Source organism: Branchiostoma belcheri, unplaced genomic scaffold, assembly GCF_001625305.1.
Source record: "Branchiostoma belcheri isolate BF01 breed outbred unplaced genomic scaffold, Haploidv18h27 scaffold4, whole genome shotgun sequence".
Taxonomy (NCBI): Eukaryota; Metazoa; Chordata; class Leptocardii; order Amphioxiformes; family Branchiostomatidae; genus Branchiostoma; species Branchiostoma belcheri.
Window position 1 is genome coordinate 1489878 of NW_017804020.1, and position 19769 is coordinate 1509646.

Here is a 19769-nt window from a genome sequence, read left to right on the forward strand (position 1 = left end):
TTAGGAGGGCTGACAATGCCTAAAAGAAAATTAATTGTGTAAGGCTTTTGGAACAACTTTATTGGAATGTTCATGGAGTATGCATGATGTTCTACCTTCACCTTGAATTTTAGGGGTTTCTCTTTTTAGCGAACGCCCACGAAAGCCCACCAATTGTCGCACGAATCTTAAAATTTTTGGTGTGGTCATGTCCAGAGTGTGCTCGCGGGTGTCCATGCCAAGTTTGAAGCGAATCCATCGAGCCGAACTTAAATAAATCGAAATTTACTGGGTTTTTTCTCTTCTTGGCGAACGCCCACTTTACTTCCGGGTTCGCTGCGAACGCCCACTACTCTTGGCAAAATTTCGGCCCTCGCGCAACGCCGGCAAAATCCACCACCACAAATATGTTCCTGTATGCCTCCCCCTGCATTTCTGACAAGTTTCCGTGCTTTACGAGCTTTTAAAGTACCCATTTTTTGACAAAATATGCGCTGCGACGAGCTCGCCGCCTCCGCGTATACGTTCCACCTGGTCACGTGACTTGCGGGCGGGGACTGTTCGCTAATTTCATGATCAGCGGGAGGGAGGAAGGGTTGCAGAAAAACGCAATCTACCGCACAAAAAGGGCAGAATGTCGTCTTTGTAACATCAAACATAAATGATTTCCTTTCCTGCATAATTTTCACCACGGTTATTATTATAAATAAGCTGCGATATCACAGACATAGTGTTGCACAATTGATACACTTCTCAAACCAGGGATTTCATACAACTGTATCAGGTTACCTGCAGCACGCACCTTCCAGTCGCCGGCGGTGTCTACTTCGTGACTAGGTGAATGCATGTATTGGAATCAGTAAGTACATAAAACAATCTAATGAGAAATATATGAAAACACAGTATAGAAGGATATGATTTGAGTAGTAACCAGATCTACTGGAAGTGTGGAGTTTTATGACATCAGCTGTGGCATGATGTTAAAATGCTTCAGAAATAGCTTTGGTGTTTTGTTCAAGTTATTCCAATTCCCCTGTACATGAATGAGAATTGCCATTGATTATGTTTGAAGAACGAAAATTTCTTTTCCTTCCCCCATCAACTTTATGTCCTAAAGTGGCGAAGTGATATCAATTTTGCACACAGTATTTTCTCTCCATCTTTATTAATGTATACAATGTACTAGTATATGGATTAACATATGGCGATTGCCATGCATTTGACATTGATTCACGGAGCAAGAATTCTCATGTATACCTCCTGTTACTTACATTTGAATCTTTTCTTTTCATATTGTACTCATACAAAACATTGCTGTGTACTAGGAGAATGTATGTTTTGTACAAGACTATTCTTTGTTTCTATTGCCTAGGTCACATTTGAAACGGCGCCCGTTCGGCATGTCCTCGGCGTAGACGCCGGCCGGCGTCATGACGCCGAGCGTGCGCCGTACTGTCAGGGTCACAATTAAATGTTCCTTTACGGCTCCCTGTCGGGGCCTGCTTGTGCTCCGGCCGGCGGCTCTCATTAATATTCATAAACTTTTGCCGCCAGTTTCTGTCAGGGACCCGTCCAGTGCCCGGTCAGTCGCCCGTCTTGACCCGTGCGGCGTGTGGTACTACCGTTAACTTCAAGTAAAGAGTACACGTCAAGTAAAGAGTAGACTGAAGTTGGCGATGCAGCGTTCAGTGCAACCTGCAAACAACTTACAAGCCCGTCTGAGATTGAAATTGGTGACAACCTATACGTATAGGTCTTCTGGCATTGGTAGCTGAAGAAGAGAGGCAGGCAGAACTGGTGCGTCGCAAAAGTAACCGAGGGTCTACTTTCGAAAGTACTTCAACAGTGACGCAGGAAGTACTTCAGCAGTGACGCAGGAAGTGTGCCGTGGCAGCTTGCTATTGAGCAATAAAACCACTGAATATCGTTACTTCTGTTGAAATTTGGACTGAAAATAAATGCCAATAACTTCTGATTCCATTTTATTACGAAGGCATATGATGTAACAAGAGATAATGTCAGACACATTCTATTCCTGTTATGATCTGTTTTATGAAGTTGGCAAGAGAGCCGTGCCGGCTGTTTTCCCTTGCCCTTCGACATTCTGACACACAAATACAAGTTGTAACACACACAAGTACACGATGTAACACACACGTGGTGAACTGTGCGACGTAGTCTGAGGCAGGAGTTTATATATGCTCCCTATAACCCCCTTTTCCTGACCATCTGATGCACTGATCAGCACATGTGACGTCATAATCTTAGGCAGGTGCCTGTTCGGCCGCCCGACGGGTCCCGGGCAGTGAGGTTACGGCGTCGCTTCGGCGTATTTCGCCGAACGGGGCCCGAAGTGTTTTTAACTCTGAGTTAAAATCGATTCGGCGACCGCGCGGGGCCAAAAATAGGCCGGCAGCCGTCGGGAAGCCCGCCGGTCTCCGTCCAGGTCCCGTTCGGTAGTGCCAAAAAACACGCCGAACACGCGCCGAGCGGGCCCCTTTCTTGAATTGTGACCTAGGCATATGGTATGCTACCTAGCTCGCTGTCACTTGCTGTAACTGTTTATGGGAAGAAATATCCTGTCGCTAGTCTAATGCGAGTGACATGTGCAAACATATCTTGATCCAGACAAAACTCTAACGGCAGGAGGACCTTGCACAGACGTCATCGTTAGTTCGTTTAGTCATTTTTTCAACAGACGTCGGCGAAACGACGTTCACTCCCGCGAAGTTGGCTACTCAGTCGTGACGTAAATAGCAGAGAGCGGGTTTTATACGTCGTTGGTTAGAGACGCACTTGCTTGGGATTACTAGCATCTGTCGGTTCCAGCATGGAGTATAACTCCATGGTTCTAGCAGTGGCAACGCTGGCAACAATTAGTATGTTGTAAAATTGTTCTGCTGAACTATAGACACGCAACGTTATGCAAAAAAAATTCTTACATAATATGACGCACACACATGTATACCAGAGGGTATATATATATATATATGGAATATATAAATAATTATGCAACAAGCGGTTACATTGTTGTCCACACCGCCGGCGACTGGAAGGTGCGTGCTGCAGGTAACCTGATACAGTTGTATGAAATCCCTGGTTTGAGAAGTGTATCAATTGTGCAACACTATGTCTGTGATATCGCAGCTTATTTATAATAATAACCGTGGTGAAAATTATGCAGGAAAGGAAATCATTTATGTTTGATGTTACAAAGACGACATTCTGCCCTTTTTGTGCGGTAGATTGCGTTTTTCTGCAACCCTTCCTCCCTCCCGCTGATCATGAAATTAGCGAACAGTCCCCGCCCGCAAGTCACGTGACCAGGTGGAACGTATACGCGGAGGCGGCGAGCTCGTCGCAGCGCATATTTTGTCAAAAAATGGGTACTTTAAAAGCTCGTAAAGCACGGGAACTTGTCAGAAATGCAGGGGGAGGCATATAGGAACATATTTGTGGTGGTGGATTTTGCCGGCGTTGCGCGAGGGCCGAAATTTTGCCAAGAGTAGTGGGCGTTCGCAGCGAACCCGGAAGTAAAGTGGGCGTTCGCCAAGAAGAGAAAAAAAACAGTAAATTTCGATTTATTTAAGTTCGGCTCGATGGATTCGCTTCAAACTTGGCATGGACACCCGCGAGCACACTCTGGACATGACCACACCAAAAATTTTAAGATTCGTGCGACAATTGGTGGGCTTTCGTGGGCGTTCGCTAAAAAGAGAATGCGGAATTTTAGGAAGTGCAGTCAAGAAGATTTTTTTTGGTCTCCTTTCCCTTCTATTTCATTTCCCCATCAGCTAGTGTGTCGAACCTCCTGAATAGTTGATGTGGAGTACATGTAGTAGCCCTGTTGACATAAATGTGTTGGCTTAACTCTGATAAGAATTTGATACTGTTCTGAAACATAAAATGAGTTGAGACTTGTTCAATGAAACACACATTTGAGTCGTACATGCCTAACTCCTGTCTAGTGAATTGATGGAAGATGTTTACTGTGTTGAAGATTGATGGGAGTTATATTGGCTATATCATGATAATAGATGGGGAGGCATTTCAAACTTAGCTTATGTCGTGACATGACATCAATATGAATTATGACAAGGAGGGAGAGATAACCTTTCTATGACATTTCCATGCAGTGCTGTACATGTGTGTGTCAACATGTGTCCACTGATCCTGTGGCATTTTCATGCTCGAAAGGGAAGCTAGACTTTTTCATAACACCGTTTTACAGCCCATGCCAGCAGCAGCATCCTGTCGTGCAAATTACGAGCAGTCTTTTCACGACATTGTCACGCAGTACATGTAAAGGCCAACATAAAGCCAGCAGCTCAGTTTTTCATTGCATCATTCAGAAAAAAGGGTGAATACTGAATTTGAACTTTCTTCTAACACCGCCCAAATCCCATGTCTATTAAATTTATTTCTTTATTCTTTGATTTTGTATTCTTTGGCCCAAGTCCTCCTTTTTTTGTTTTACCCCCTTCTCAAACTACTCAACTTTGTTGTTGGACAGCATTTTTATTATACATCAATATGAAGCCAGTTGTTCCCTGGTATTGTCCCATCTATGTGCTGGAACTACCCTACATGTACCAAGATAACGCCAGTCATTTCCAATGCCCGTTCAATTTCACAGTCACTGCGTACGACTCTGAGAAATGGCTGCTTACCAAAAGCATAGATCTCTGGGGGGGAACCTTGAAAAGAAACCATAAGTTACCTCAGAAAACGATGACCAGTGTATCAGCTATAGATCTCTGTGACCAGTGTACAAAACAGGTCATAGATCATGGCATTATCATGTCCCTGGCTTTGGCACTTCTCGGCTGACACATGTCCCCAAGGACGATACTAGTACTATGTCACTGTGACTGTGAGAAACTCGTGTATGTCTGTCACAATGTTCTAGCCAGCCTGAAATTTTTTTCTGTCATCTGAATTTTTTTACCTAACATCAGATCTAGTGCCAAAGGCATGGGGGTGACAATCCTTGGGGTTTGTGGGAGGGGGGAATTGCATGCTTTCAATGGGAAAATTTTGAGATCTTGACCCTCTGAAATGCTATAGCCTGCATTTTGAGGGGCAACTTTTGCTGGTAGAATAAGCTTAGTTTAATGCCAATTTTGTCTGTCAAAGATGGTGGATTGGGCATTGTCCATCATGAGCAAAATAACCTGAAATAACAGAAAGACAGATGAATCTACCAGACCAGTAGCCTGTCACCTACATGTATGCTGTATTACAGAACACACTGCAATTTGCTGAAGACAGTTTTGTATAGATTTTCCACTGTCATTTCCATGTAAATTGTTTATAAGCAGAACTGAAGGTGTGGCTGGGAAACCTGTAAGGGAAGACGAATGGTTGGCCCGGTAACCTCTCCCCCTACCTTAGAGCCAAATTTCCCCCTTGACTGACAGCTTGGATCCAGTATTGACAACTGAGTGACTGATATCGGCAGGAAGAGCTTAGTCAGGGTCCCACTTAACAACATGTATGGCCCAACCTCTGTTTGAGCTGTAGAGGATGAGTACTACACTTTGGTTTGCCCTCATGTGGCTGGAAGTGTTATATCCGAGAAGTAGCAGGATATCCAGTGACAGACCATTATTTGTCTGTTGGGGGGGGGGGTATATGCAATGACAAAAGATATCACCAATACTGTTGTATCTGATGAAGAAGCTCCTCGCAAGCAAAATTTGCTTGTCTTGAACCTTGCTTGTATAATTCTTTTATCATATTTTATTTTTCCTGCTATTGTCTTGATATAACCATATTACAAATCATATATACAAGAATCTTTGTTTTATCATAGTTCTACCCAAAACTCACAAACTTAACGTTAAGTTTCAATGACATTTCACAGTGAAGGCCATATTAAATGGAAATTCCATTGATTTCTTTCTTTACTTTAAATTCTTGATTAAATATTGCTGTATACGTCTAACATATATAATAAATTTCCAATCTCGAGAGACATGGGTACCTCGGTCCTCAACCATCATTCCTGTTGATTGTAAATTTTCGGCTTGACTGACGAAACATCCAGGAATATTGAACTGCAAATGGGAGACACGGTGTTGAATATGTATGGTGAAAAGTTAGGGAATATGCAATTGATCAACCTTTTATAAAGCAAAGCACATAATGGATGAGTTTGCCTTCATACATCTTGGCTTTTTTCTTGCAATATTGGAATAAAATTGATGCTATCTGTCACTCTATAGAGTATCCTAAGGGCACACAGTCACCAAGCACTGTTCTTTACCGAAGAAAATGAATTTCGGTTCCTCCACTGATTGACTGTAATTGATTTTTGTGACCTTCGTTTTTAGCACTTTACCTTTTGGAGAGTGGAGGACAACTTGTCACGGTGTCAAACGGCAGCTCGGGAAGAAATTAATCAGGCTCCTTGATTGCCGTCGCTGTTCCCGTTATTGATTTTGAGGGTCATGCAAATTTTATCTGCAAATTGCAGAAGAAATTCTTAACACCCTAAACTTCCTTGGAGGATTGTGCGCCCGCTGAGTTGTTCCCATAGTTCATACTTAACCTAAGCTGGCTTAGCCTGGAAGTTCTACTAAGATGGTAAATGGCATTGGCATAAGAAGAAATAAACATCAGTTCAGAAGAATTTGACTTGCTGGAATTTTTTACTGAATCTCCTTATCTTATTCAGCAATCTGGCCCAAGTGCTGTAGACACGGGACTTTTCCACACATGATTTTTCTGCATGACTGTGTGACGTCAGCAATTGCCTTTTTTTCTGCAGTGCATGGAAATTTTAATATTAGCTACAAGTACTAGAAACTTTTCAAATATGTTGCTTTTTTGAAAATATGTCTGTAACATTAGGAAATACAATGAAAATATATCTTTCCTCTTGTATTCCAGACAACTTGGTGTCGGACCTCTTTCTGCTGGCAAGTGAGACTAACCAGAAGTTCGTCAAGACCAACTTCACCTTCTATGAATGCAACGTACACGCATCGTAAGTGGTATCATTTTATGATGTATGATTCCAAAATCTCCAAGCAGATGTTTTGGTGGGGAGGGCATTGTCCTGTAGCCAGGCAGTTACCATGTTGGGCTGGCTTAAAAAAAGATTCCAGTGCAAAAAAGAAAGCCTGTAAGCCTAAACCTCTACTTGGAGAAGATGATTACACTCCATTTTGGGAATATTGTCACATGCAGAATCCCTTTAAGTGCCCACATCAGAGCCTTGAGGGAAAATTGCACTTGATACCAGGAGTAGGAGCAAATCCCAGGATATGGTTCCGACAACAGAAAATTGGTAGTTTTGGAGGAAGGTGCATTTATTGTCTTTCCCGGGCTTAAAATTAGTCATTATTACCACACTGGGATGTTTGTAAATCAGCACACCATGTGGTTTTGGACCATTATTGTCTTACCAGATCCAAACATCAAGCGTAGGGACTTATGGTAAAGCAATTTTCCATGGGACAAGTTCCTGCCATCCTCTGTGATAGCAGGCCCATGTACAAGTGTGTGCAGACAACTGTGTAAAATAGCTACCCTGAACAGGTGGTTGTGAATACAACATGTACATCTGGGACTGCTGTATATGATTCACCAACTGCTACAGACATCTGCTGCAGATTGTTTGTTACACCTCACAGAGCACTTAATGAAATGAAAATCAGCTGTGTCAAGATGTCCTGCAGCATTTTATGTTTTACATGCTACATTGGCTTTTGTGACACCGCAAACAGAAGTAAACAGCGTGCTCCAATTATGGCCACATGCGCACAAGGGGTGTCCTGTCGTTGCACTTTTTAATGGACCAAGATTTGCAAGAACATGAGCATGAGGGGTCCTGTTCCAACTGAAATATCATTTGCTCAATCGACGATCTACAACTTTGGAAATATTTCTCACGATAAATGGCTCAGTTCCGTGGTATCATTTAAAGAGATTTATTATCAACAGATCCGAATGAAACAGATGTCTCGACATTGATTCCTTGAGAGTTTTGCGGCTGTAATTTGAGCCGGAGAGGAAAAGAAAAGGAAGCTGCTTCACCGGTGCGTGCCGCGTGAAATATGACAATCCCAGCGAACATGCCCAAATGCCGTCACTGTGGTGTAGGGAAGTAATGTAGCAATTTCTGGTCCTTGGAAAATGTCAGGCTGCCTATCAGTGCGTGCAGTGGCATGGCCGTTCCTAATGGCCGTTTTGTGGAAACTTTGCAGTAACGGTACAGTAACATTGCATCAGTGGTAGCCTCAGCTGACCTCTGTCATTTCGGATGGATCAATGGCAGGACAAAGGAGCACTGACTCATGCCAACATTTTGCTGAAGGGCACCTTTAGATAAGGCTTCATGGTGATGTCAGTGCCACGAGGAAAGAGGAAGATATTGTACGAAAAATCCTTCAAATTCCTGCGGCATGCATGAAGGGAAGAGGCCTCTTGTGCAACAGTTAGAAGCATGAAGGAGATTTTAAAATGTCGTCTGTGACTGCTTTCCTTCACACATGTACATATCTGTACATGTACATGTGTGGGCAAAGTATCAAGCTGGATCCTTTGAAAGATTGTTTAAGTTTCTGTAAAGAGAGAAAAATACCACAATGGCTAAAGAAGCTTTTTGTTCTTGTGCTACAGTAACTTATATTCAATTATGTTTAGTCAATTTCTGTGTATCATGGAATTGCATTCTGATGTAACAGGTTCGTCCAGTTAGATAAAGTTAATTATATTCATACAAACTGCATGGATCTCAGCCTTTCCATGTTTAAATTTCACACAGTTTGGATTTGAATTAAAGCTTAATCTCCTGAGTCTATTGTTACAGTAGCAATTCAGTTGCCACAGCTGGAATGACCCACCTGCAATTTTGCAACAGGTTTCAGAAGAAACATTTTCCTATATCATGTTCAAAAAGGGGATAGCCTGCTCCTCTTGCTGTGATTGTGTCAATACTTTACATGCATTGAAGAAGGAAATGTGATAAAGTCTAACGCATTGTGATGTCGCTAAGAATTAGATGCTGTTGATGATACTCTGCACACGTTTGTTACAGCTGTTACAGTTGCACGTCCAGCAGCTTCAACTGTGATTGGTGTATCTATGACAACGTGTGCACGCACCGCAGAACGGACGTCTGCAGATATGTCAGCAACTCCGAACTGGTCTTGGGCAATGACGTAAGTGTCAGATTTCATGATTGGACCATGTCACATTGTAATCTCTAACTGGGGTATGGTTTTATCCTAGTGTAGAACCATCAGTATATGACAAATGGCCCAAAATCTTGTGGCTTTCTGAATACAGTACAAGCAGGGCATACACTCAAGGTGTCAGAGTAACTTATGAAGCGTGCATGGGTGACATCAGATATGCAGATGTGAGTGTGTCTGGTGTTGTATGTGGTGCGTGGCAAATAGGGTTTGGTAGAAAGAGGAGATGTGTTTGGTTGATATGAAGGGTGTTTGCCGACACCCCGTGCGGTGGCAGTATGTCATCGTGATTGTCGGCGACATGAAGTATTCGGCAATCAAGCTGGGCGCAATATGGAAACAACATCCCGCCCCTGTCTGTGTGTGTTCTCTCGGGGAAATACTGATGGGAATTGTGTGTTGATTGTGTATGGATATGAAATGCCATAAATTTGTCAAATGCGTGAGTATGTTGTTTGGGAAGCAAAATAGAGATTAAAAGTATACAATGCTTGCTGCAAGAGCCCCCCTCCAGGTGAGATGTTAGCGTAACAATTCATTTGAAAAGTGTATCATGTTGGTGGATGTAAGAAAGAAAATCTGAGCTATTCTGCTGCATTGTGTTGTCATACTTTCTGCCTAACAATTATGTGCCAGCCTTACCATGAAATTGAACTTGATTAAGCTCCATGGCTTCCTAATACCAAAAGTGACGCCGGTATTCATCTTGACTCCATGAAGAATTTCAAGTGCTTTTCTGGCAATTACAGTTGAGATTGCAAAAGGTTACTTTGGACCACTTACTGCTCGAGATTACTTCCTCAGTCCCGGCCTGTCAACATCAATTGGCGGAGTTACAAATAACGAGAAAGCCTTCATGTGAGAAGGAAAGCAAACTCATATGAGAAATGATAAAGGATATATCTTATCACCCTTGTTCAATACGTTCAGAAATTATTAATCTCTTACGAAGGACATTTTGTTTCGAGCCAGATGGTGTCATTTCATAGAAAGTGATTGTACAAGAAATTATTGAAGAGCTGTTATTGATCATATGAGCTCCAGTAAAATTGCAGCATGTTGTTACATACAGGATGAGGTAGCCTGGAGGGATTGGTAATACCCAGCAGTATGGTAGGTGATAATAACTGCCTCCAGGAGGATCTTGAGACTCTATTACACTTTTACAGAGGATGAAAATGTCATTAAATTCGTCCTATATTTGTTATTTAGCCGACAAATCCTGTAACAGACTAGAAAGGCTGACGTGCTCGGGAGCAAGTACAGTATATTTCACTCCATCCCCCTCCCCATTCCAAAATGGACTATTCCATATGAACCTTTTGCAGAATGTTGCTCACAATATGATTCCTCTCCAAAAGGGAATTTTCTTACATTGACCCCGGGCAAGAATGGACTGTAGGCATATCTCCAAGGCACCATTACACCAAATTTCAGATCCATAGGGTGTAATAGCAAGGCTCAAATGCCCAAAATATACATTATTGGACAAATGGCCCCTAAAAAAAACAATAAAAAAATTATTTGAATAGATTTTTTTTCGCTGACTTCTTGGAGAAAGTGCTGATGTGCATTTTTTTACATGGGCTAAGGTTCTCTAATGCAGCAGAGGGAGTCATGCCACGGAGGGAGTTACAAATGTACACCTCTCCTACAAGCCTGCTTTTGTTGGGTCAGAAAAAGGGAAGGGGATGAAGGCAGCCTTTCAGAGAGACAATTAACATGTTCATGCAGAAGAGAGGGAAAAGGGAAGAAAAGAAACACCAAAGAAAATGATATATTTCATTCTTACCATGGTATGGAGTAAAATATAATTAAGGTTGGCGTTATGATGTTGATGATTTGATGATAGCAGTATTGCTGGAGGCACATGTGTAATGCTGTTGGTCTTAAACACAAAATCATGAGGTCCTCATTTGTGGGATTTCATTTATATTTCTTTTCTTTCTTCTATTGATTGAAAAACTTGACTCCTTTATCTGTCAGGAGTTGCAGTGAAGGTAACTTGAGTGATGACTTGTTAACAAAAGCTTTGGAAAAGCTCCTTCCTTTCGGAGGAATGGTAAATTGCCTGTATCAGCACGACAAGCAGGCATAAAATTGTATCCTGTGACTTCTTTGCCTTGGGGCTGAATGTAAAGCAACTCCTACCTTCCTCCACACACTTGTATTGTCATTCCAGGAGATCCCAAGAATCAGCTTGAGTTCCGTCTTATTTTGGAAAGACAATGTAGATTGCCATAAAGGTGGCTGTGCTGTTGGGGAGGTATTGCTGTAATGCCGGCGCACCCCGCTGCGATGTGATGATATGTGTGACACAGGGGACGTGTGCCATCCCGGCAACGACTCTGAATCTTATCTCCTTCCTGCCAGGAGTTGCATGAAGTGAGAAATTTAATGGGGGATTTTCCTGGAGGCCATTCTCACAATGATAGACGCATGCAAGTAAGATGAAAATGTTATCATAATTATCAGACAAGCTGCTTTCCCACGAACCTAGAGAAAAAAGAAGGGTGATTTAGCTTGCATGTCTAACATTGTATATTCAGGTTTGGATAGAAGGTTATGGAATGCCAGAGAGCCCTCCCTCTAATGGCAATATTCCCAACTGCTGTAAGATGTAATGATGATACTTTAAAGTCAGGGATTATTTTTATGTGTAAAATGACATGAAGAGGAATACATGTATCAAAGGGTAGAACCAAGGTCACTTATTGTTTAGTAATGCCAATGAAGGTTAGACCTCCAGGTAATGAAAAGCTATCCAGTTGCTTGGGTATTTTTTTCGTTGTATATTGTTTAGGAACCTTAAAGAAGTGAAAAATAAGGATGAGGACTTCTAGATGTGTAGGACTAGGACTTCTATGTGTAGTTGTATGTCCAGTACCAGCAAGGCCATATTGATGATGATGATGGGGGAGGGGGGCGTTTTCCTTGGTGCTGAAAGGCTTTCCAAGTGAGATATCCCATAATGACTTCCTAAGATACTTTAAATACAATATGAATTGTAAACCGTGTTTGATATTCTCTCTTCTCCCTCTTTACCTTTAGGATTATAGAGTCATGATCAGGACACTTTTTTCAGTACCAGACTTTTTTAGAATTCACAGAAAATTCACAACCTTGAAATGTCATTTTAGATGCCTTGTGTCCAACTCCAAAGTCATTCTTGTACACCAGGTAATCAGTATTCTAACCACAGTTTGGTAGGTAGGTAGTTCCCAGCAGATTTGTTCTTCAACTTCTCATCATTAGGGGTAGACATCAGATGAGAATAGATTTTCGGATCATCAGCTGACATTGTGCAGACTCATTCTCGGTCCATCAGATCAGGCAAATGATAGAAAACTATTTGACCCTATGGCCACCATTGAAACAAAACAAAAAAGTGTTGCTTTGTTTTCTTCCATACTTGCAGTGTTAGAGATGTAGGAGCAAATGAGCAACCAATTGCAAAGGGTAGCGGTATTTCACATATTGGGATTTTGATCCTATGTGAACATATTCATGAGCTCGTTCTCCCTAACGAGACAGTTAATGAGCCAAGGAAGGAGTTCGAGCAGTGAGGCAAATGGGTACATTTTTAACCACATGGTGACGTGTTCGGCAATACATTCAGTGACCTGCAGGAAACAGGCTCATTTGGTAAACATGAGGGGCTGTAGAAATGTGTGCGTGTCGGACCCGCGAACCTACACATCCCCACAAATAAAATAAGCCTCATTAATCAGAGGCTCCAAATTTGGCTGCTCTTTCAGTCGGAACATCCATGTGAGGGTGCAAGGTTAAGTTGCTAGGATTTCTGCCTAATGTGAAATGTTTCAGTCTAGACGTTGTGCATTGGAGTTCAAATGTTCCACAAGAAAATTGGTTATTCTTATTCTTAGTGCATATCACAATGCTTGTGTAGCCGAAAATCCGTAGAATTAATGTACCTAAAGACAGAGGTGAAATTTCATATCACGGATTTAGTTCTAAAGTTGGTGCCTGCATTTCCATAATATCAATAAACAGCACAAATCAATTTGTGTTGACTTCTTGATATTCTATCCCCGTTTGAATGATTTGAACTTTTTTGTTGGTGCACCAATTTTGGGAGAGCGCCATAAGCTGACATTTAAGAAAATATGGCGTCTGGTTTTTCATTAAAGGGTAAATGTCATTCACAGATACAAGTACATTCAATCCCCATTTTACATTTAACATTCTTTTGTCCATGGAAAGAGTGCTATTGATGAAGTTGTCCCGGTAATGTTTTCTCTGAGGACAGTATGGTTACTCAAACACAGAACTTGAGGAATGGTGTTTCCAGCATCTGTGGATAAGGTATAGCCATTTTGTCAAGCCTTAATCCAGATGAATATCACAGCTTGAAATACCACCTGCATATATGCAGGCTAGTGCAGGTAAAATTGGAGCTGTGCAGGTATTTCTGATGCCTACCTGCACCTAACCTGCACCGGTCCATGTACAGGGTATATGCAGGTTAGTGCAGGTAAAATTGGAGCTGTGCAGGTATTTCTGATGCCTACCTGCACCAGTGTTTAGTATGATCCATACTCTTATTCTGGAATTCTGAGTGGTGCAGGTAAAAGTTGTATGGTGTAGGTAATTTTTTTCAATGTAGCTTGCACCAGTGTAGGTGTGCAGAAAAAAAAGTAGTTCGAGCCTAGAATGTGATACCTAACCCCTGTGGCACCAAGCCCTTTGGCACATGAGGAGATTCACTACAAAACTGCTGACTAAGGCAGAGGTGGGCCCAGATTGTAGATGGATTGTTTTTCTTTTTCTTTTATTGCGGTCCTGTGGGAACCTCAACTTTACGGCAGCCAATCTGGCAATATAGCTGCATAGGGGTGGCACAAATGAAATTAAAGCGAGTCACAATTAGAAGTCACACACATCCTGAGGCATCTGCTGTAAATCAGAACCCTCCAGAGGAAGCAGCAAGTGGCAAACACCGCACAAATTTTGCGCTTCATTTCCCATGCAAATTTCTGTTGTCAGGCAATGATTCATTCAAGATTTTTTTTACGATCCTTTAAACCCTCAAGATGAAGCACAATTAATATTCCGTCAAGAAGAGTACAAATGATATACATGTATGCCATGTATGCATGTATTAATCATAATTTTACAGTATGAAAGAAAAAAAGATTTATGTGATAGTATGCTACAAAATGAAGCAAGGCTCCCTTCACATAAGAGGCGAAATGATCCGGTATGCTGTCTGAATGAAAATTATTTGTATCCTCCTGGATATTTGAAATGCATTCTAGAAATTCTCGCTATATTCCAACTATTTATGCCCATTCATGCTCAAAAAATTCCAGGTGAATTTGAGGTATTAAAGGGCATTAAAGTGTATTCAAACTGCAGAATAACTGCTTTCTGAATATTCCTACAGCATTTCAACATATAATGTGAAGTGGTGATGAGAGTTCCAAACAACTTGTCAAAGGTGGTTAATGCAATTTAGCTTAAATGTACCATCAATTTATATCATAGGGGAAGAATAAAAAGAGTGCAGGGTAATACATATAGAATTGTTTACAGCAAATATGAGGCAGGCAATCCCCAGCACAGCAGGTGTTGATTACTTCTCCCAGCTGCACAGTTGGGTTCTGTATCAGAACAGACAAGTGTATTTTATCGCGAAGTCTTAAATAGAACAACAAATTAGCACAATGCATGGAGGATTATTCACTCCAATTTTTTTTGTTCATATTTGTAAGCAGAACTAGCTGGAATTTAATTATACAGGACTTTGTATTGATTAATACATATTTTTAACTAGTTGTCACTGACAATTACATCCACCAGTATTGTACCATTTAATACTATATCAAAAGGGGATTTCCCTATCTTCAATCAATTGCTACAAGGTTTTTGTCTGTCCACTTTGAGATTTAGGTGTCAACAGGTTGCTAGTAGTTTGAGACTAGGATACATTTACTTCTTGTTTGCATACAAATTTAATGTACAAGGCTCGGTATATTGGCTATCTAGTAAAGAAAGCTGCGACTGTGAGTATCTGATTTTTTCACTATGGCATGTTCAGAATGTCTTGATGATAGTTGGTCAAAGTTAAATAATCATGACTGTATTTCAGCAACCAAAAAAGTTACAAACTTTTACATTGGAATTTTTGCTGCAAAGTCAATCAGTCTGGGAATCAGCAGGAATAATTAGTTGGAAGTGATTGTAGTGAAAGAATCATTGGCTTGGTTCTGTACATTACATGCTACTGCATTGCAAGTGTACTCATTGCAAAGTTGAAACACAACCAGTGCAGTCATTGAATGTAATAACGAATAGCAACTCTAAATGTGCTTGACATAAAACAGTCTCCTTCGTATGACCTTCTTCACCTTTTCTTTTCTTTTCAAGAAAAGTTTGTAGTCCCCCATGGCTGACTCGTTTCCCTCAAAGCACATTAAGGAGACTGGCAGTAAAAAGGAAAGGCATCTGAAGGTGACCTAAAACCTATAAAGTGTGCTGTAACATTCCCGCATGCTTTGAACCCTGGGAGTTGGATTAAACCCAACATTTCTCATTACGGCTTTGCTGTAAGATGCTAAAAGCTAGTAAGTCCATGAGATGCAAGTACAAATGCCTTAATGTGGACCAGAGGTCCCTTATATAACCCCCAGAGTCATTAGAAGCTGATCCCGGCGCTCTCCGGCAGCCATGCCAAATAAAAGTCATTTTTGCGATGATTTCCACTTCACCTCTCCTGCTCCGTGTGCATGCATGCATGGAGACGTTATGAAAGCTGAGGCATCTATTTTTGCTGCTCGGTCTGCGTTGTAAATGTAATCTTCTGGTGGTTTGAGACAAGGAAGGTGCTGTTATCAGTGAACGTTAATGTGTTCAGCTTCAGCTACCATGGCGGAGGTGATTTCTCTCTGGTGATGATAGAGGTAATGAGCTTTGGGCCGTAAGCAAGCAAACATTCAACACTTTCCTTCCAGATCAAACATATTACAAGCATGTCTAGTTGGAAAAGTGTATTAGTTAGCTAAAACTATGTCTTAATCTAATTTGTTGTTTTTGACACACAAAGACCCAGTGTATAACGTTACATACATTTCTGCCTTTGATGATCATTAGCATTGTTTTGTTATTGGTGCCACATTTTGCCCATGAAAATAGTTTCCAGGTAGACAATCTAGAATTTTGGTGGATTGGGGTGGGGGAAGGGAGGGGCTAGTGGTGGGTAAATATTAGTCTCACATGGCAAGACAAAGGATCTGCCAAAAACTTGAAAATCGTTTTTTGGCTTCACTCCAGGTTTTCAGAGTGATGGCTTTCTTCTTCTTTCAGGCTTGAGCTTGAAGGTGCGAAATAATATATTGCCAGCTTATGATGCAAAGTATGCACATAAATTGATTTCAAGTTGTTCTTCTCAAGTTTTTTTTCATCATCTGTTCTTCTCAAGTTAACAGGAGGCATTCGTGATTGACAGAGCTGGACCTCAGGGAAAGTAGTAAAGGTCATATTAGCTTTGCTTTATACGTCTTCTTTGCATGGTAATTTCTAGGCTGTGTGATTAAGACTGACTTAAATCAGATCATCTCATTGACCCCCTGTAAGGGCATTTTTGCATGCATTCCTGTCATGCTCTTTACATTATCTCCAATCTGAATATGATTTCAGAAATTCGTTTCCTCATGACAGAACAGGAACTTTGGGCTCCTACGTTTCTTGCATAATGCTTATTGGCTCGACATGGTATCTGACTAAATGCCACTCGGTTGTTATCATGCACTGCTGACGCCTAGCCTGGCCCAAGAGACCCATCTCTGGTAGCCTGACCTCATATTCCAACTTGTCCGTTATCCATCATGTCTGAAGTTCACAAAGAAGTCAGGGCTGGGTCTTCTAATATGAGTGTAGGTTGTAATACATTTGTCACTGGTGTAAAGGTGACGGGGAAGATATGTTCTTTAGTGACTGAATTGTTTGTATTTTTGGGGGATGGGGGGGGGGGTTGATCTACTCATTTAGATACATGTACATGCAAGAAGCCAGCAGTCTTACACTAATATACATGTAGTTTGCCCAAGAAAGGAACCATGGCACTTCAAAAATGGGGAAAAAAACTGAAAACCATTGAAATAAGGCTAAGAAGAAGTTAGAACAAATACTTCAGAGCATGATCTTGGAATAAACATTAGAGCATGACTGGTGCATGATGATAACATATCGTCTTCAAAGTGTTTTCTCTTCCTTTCATATCTTTTAATGTATAATGGAGAGAGACTCCAGAAGGCAAAAATATTGATTTTTGTTTAGAATAGTGCTTTCTTCAGCTTCTCCAAATCTGTCAAAGCCTCGGTACCCACATCTTCAGACAAGTGTCGGCAATATCAAGCCTGGGCTGCAGTATCAAGACGAGAATACAGAACTCAGCTTTGTCTGAAGTTGGGATCATTCAGTCAGTATACACTGGAATCATGTACAATGTACTAGACTGTCAGACATTTTTGTTTAAAAAAACATTAACCAATCAGGTCAGTTCATGCTCATACAAGGTGCCACTTTGACCAATCAGGAGAGCTCAACAAGTGCTTATAAGTAGGCAGAAGTGGCAACGGAAGTAACAATCTTTGGGGAGGAGATTTAACTCTTTTGAAAGAATAATTACATGTAATCGGATCAAAATGATATTTCAACACACACTTGGTTGATACTCAGGAGCTACATGTATTTCATCAGTCACCACATATCACAGTTGGCTAAATATATATTACGACTAGATAGTATCACACAATCCAAAACTGAACGTCCTGAAAAGCAAGCCTGAATTCTGATTGTCTGAACCCAGATCTCCAGTGACTGTATTCCTTGGAGAAATCTGAGGCAGCAGTTTGTATTGATTGAGCTGCAGTTGTCTCCACCTTGTCTGGTGCCTCAGCCTTGCTGACTTGTGGAAAACAAAAGTCTCATCTGGGGGGCGACAGTTAAAGAATTGTTCAAGCCTGTAGGCTGTGCACAAAGATTGAGTAAGCAAGTGGAGGGAAGCTGGAAGTCAGTATATTTCAATTCACTCAGCAACCAAGTCTGACTACTTGATATAGTGTATGGTATAAATCTTAAGTTTTGCCAGCTACATTCATGAGATTTTTTACAAGTCTTTGGAACATGCAGAAGTAAAATTATGACTTGTGACAATCCCGAAAGTCTACATGTATTACTTATTATAAGTGGATATGGATTGTTACACATGACCACACACAGGTTGGATGTGGACAGTTACATAAGACCACATACACACTCACTCAAACCTGGCCTATCCATAAGACAGGCCAAAGCCTTTTGGTACTATTCCATATAAGCAATCTAAAGATACTGCTGATAAAAACAGCTTCTTCCATGGTTTATATGTATGTATGTATGGGGCAGATTAGGTCATAAGATTGTATCAGATTGAGCACACTTTGGCATTCAGGAACTGAGCTGAGTTCCTGAGATTCATTTCTTTTCGGCATTACGTGGCTCAACATGTACTATAGACAAAGTGGCTAGAAAAGCCTCTTGTTAACATGTCTCCACCATGTCTGCTAAATTTTTGTAGATGAAATCAAGAAAATATAATCACCATCTTTCTATGATTTTTAAAAACAGACACAAGAAGTTTAAATTTTGAGTGTATGCTTAAGCTTTGTACATTTAAAAAACTGTTAATATAAGGATAATAAGACAAAAATAGAAGTTATACATGCAGTGTTCTCACCAGGCCTTTTGAGCATAGGGGCCCCCTATGCTGTGATTTGGACCCCCTATGCTGTGATTTGGACCCCTATGCTGTCTTTCAAGCAGCATAGGGGTGTTTTTTTGGGGGGGAGCCTTCATAAATCTTACAAAAAATGAAAATATAACTTTAGATTGAAGCTATAGTAAAGGGAAAACCATAACTTTACAAAATCTGTCCCCCAATAAGTGAGAAATAGTGTCTCAGGGTGTTATGAGTTTCAAAATTTTTAGGCTCAATATGCGACTTGCGCCGCGAAAGTTGCCCTTCTGTACCTGACCCCTATGCTGTGAAAAAATCCTGGTGAGAACACTGTATACATGTAGTTCTTCAAAATGTGATTTCCCTCTCAATTTATGAAACTTATGTAATATTAGACCTAAGCATAAGACAACTTTTGTTGGAAATCACCATGCATTTGTTGATTTGATAGCACTGTTACCAAAAGAAATATACCTTTGATATAATCCAGTCAAATTGTACCCAATGTGTACAAAAAAAGTTTCTCCCTTGCTACTGACTGCATGTACATGTAATGGGAAGCACTAAATAGTTGACTCCATAGAGGTGAGGACTAGAGGCCGTAATCTTGTATGTCAAAGAAAACATGAGCCGTCATCCGTGTCTAACTTAGCCATGCTCAAACCCATCAGTGCCCCTCCCACCATATGCTACTACAAAGCAAGGCCGCCGGATTATTGTCCTTCAACAGGCATAAAACATGCAAGTCAATCAAAATGTCAGTCTAAATTACAGTCTTCTCAGCATTTTGCAAAGTTCAGCATCCCCGTTATCACCCGATGCAACACTTTACAGTTCCGTAACGACGA

At 41.1% G+C, this 19769-nt stretch overlaps 1 protein-coding gene across 1 annotated transcript in view; it reads left to right on the forward strand.

Annotated features, from left to right (window-relative positions):
* Positions 1 to 19769, forward strand: part of LOC109476886 (plexin-A4-like) — a 164836-nt gene that overhangs the window by 94830 nt on the left and 50237 nt on the right. The window contains exons 8-9 of the mRNA XM_019777900.1: positions 6874 to 6970; positions 9026 to 9149. Coding sequence (XP_019633459.1) covers positions 6874 to 6970; positions 9026 to 9149 — 221 coding nt within the window. The remainder of the gene's footprint in view (positions 1 to 6873; positions 6971 to 9025; positions 9150 to 19769) is intronic.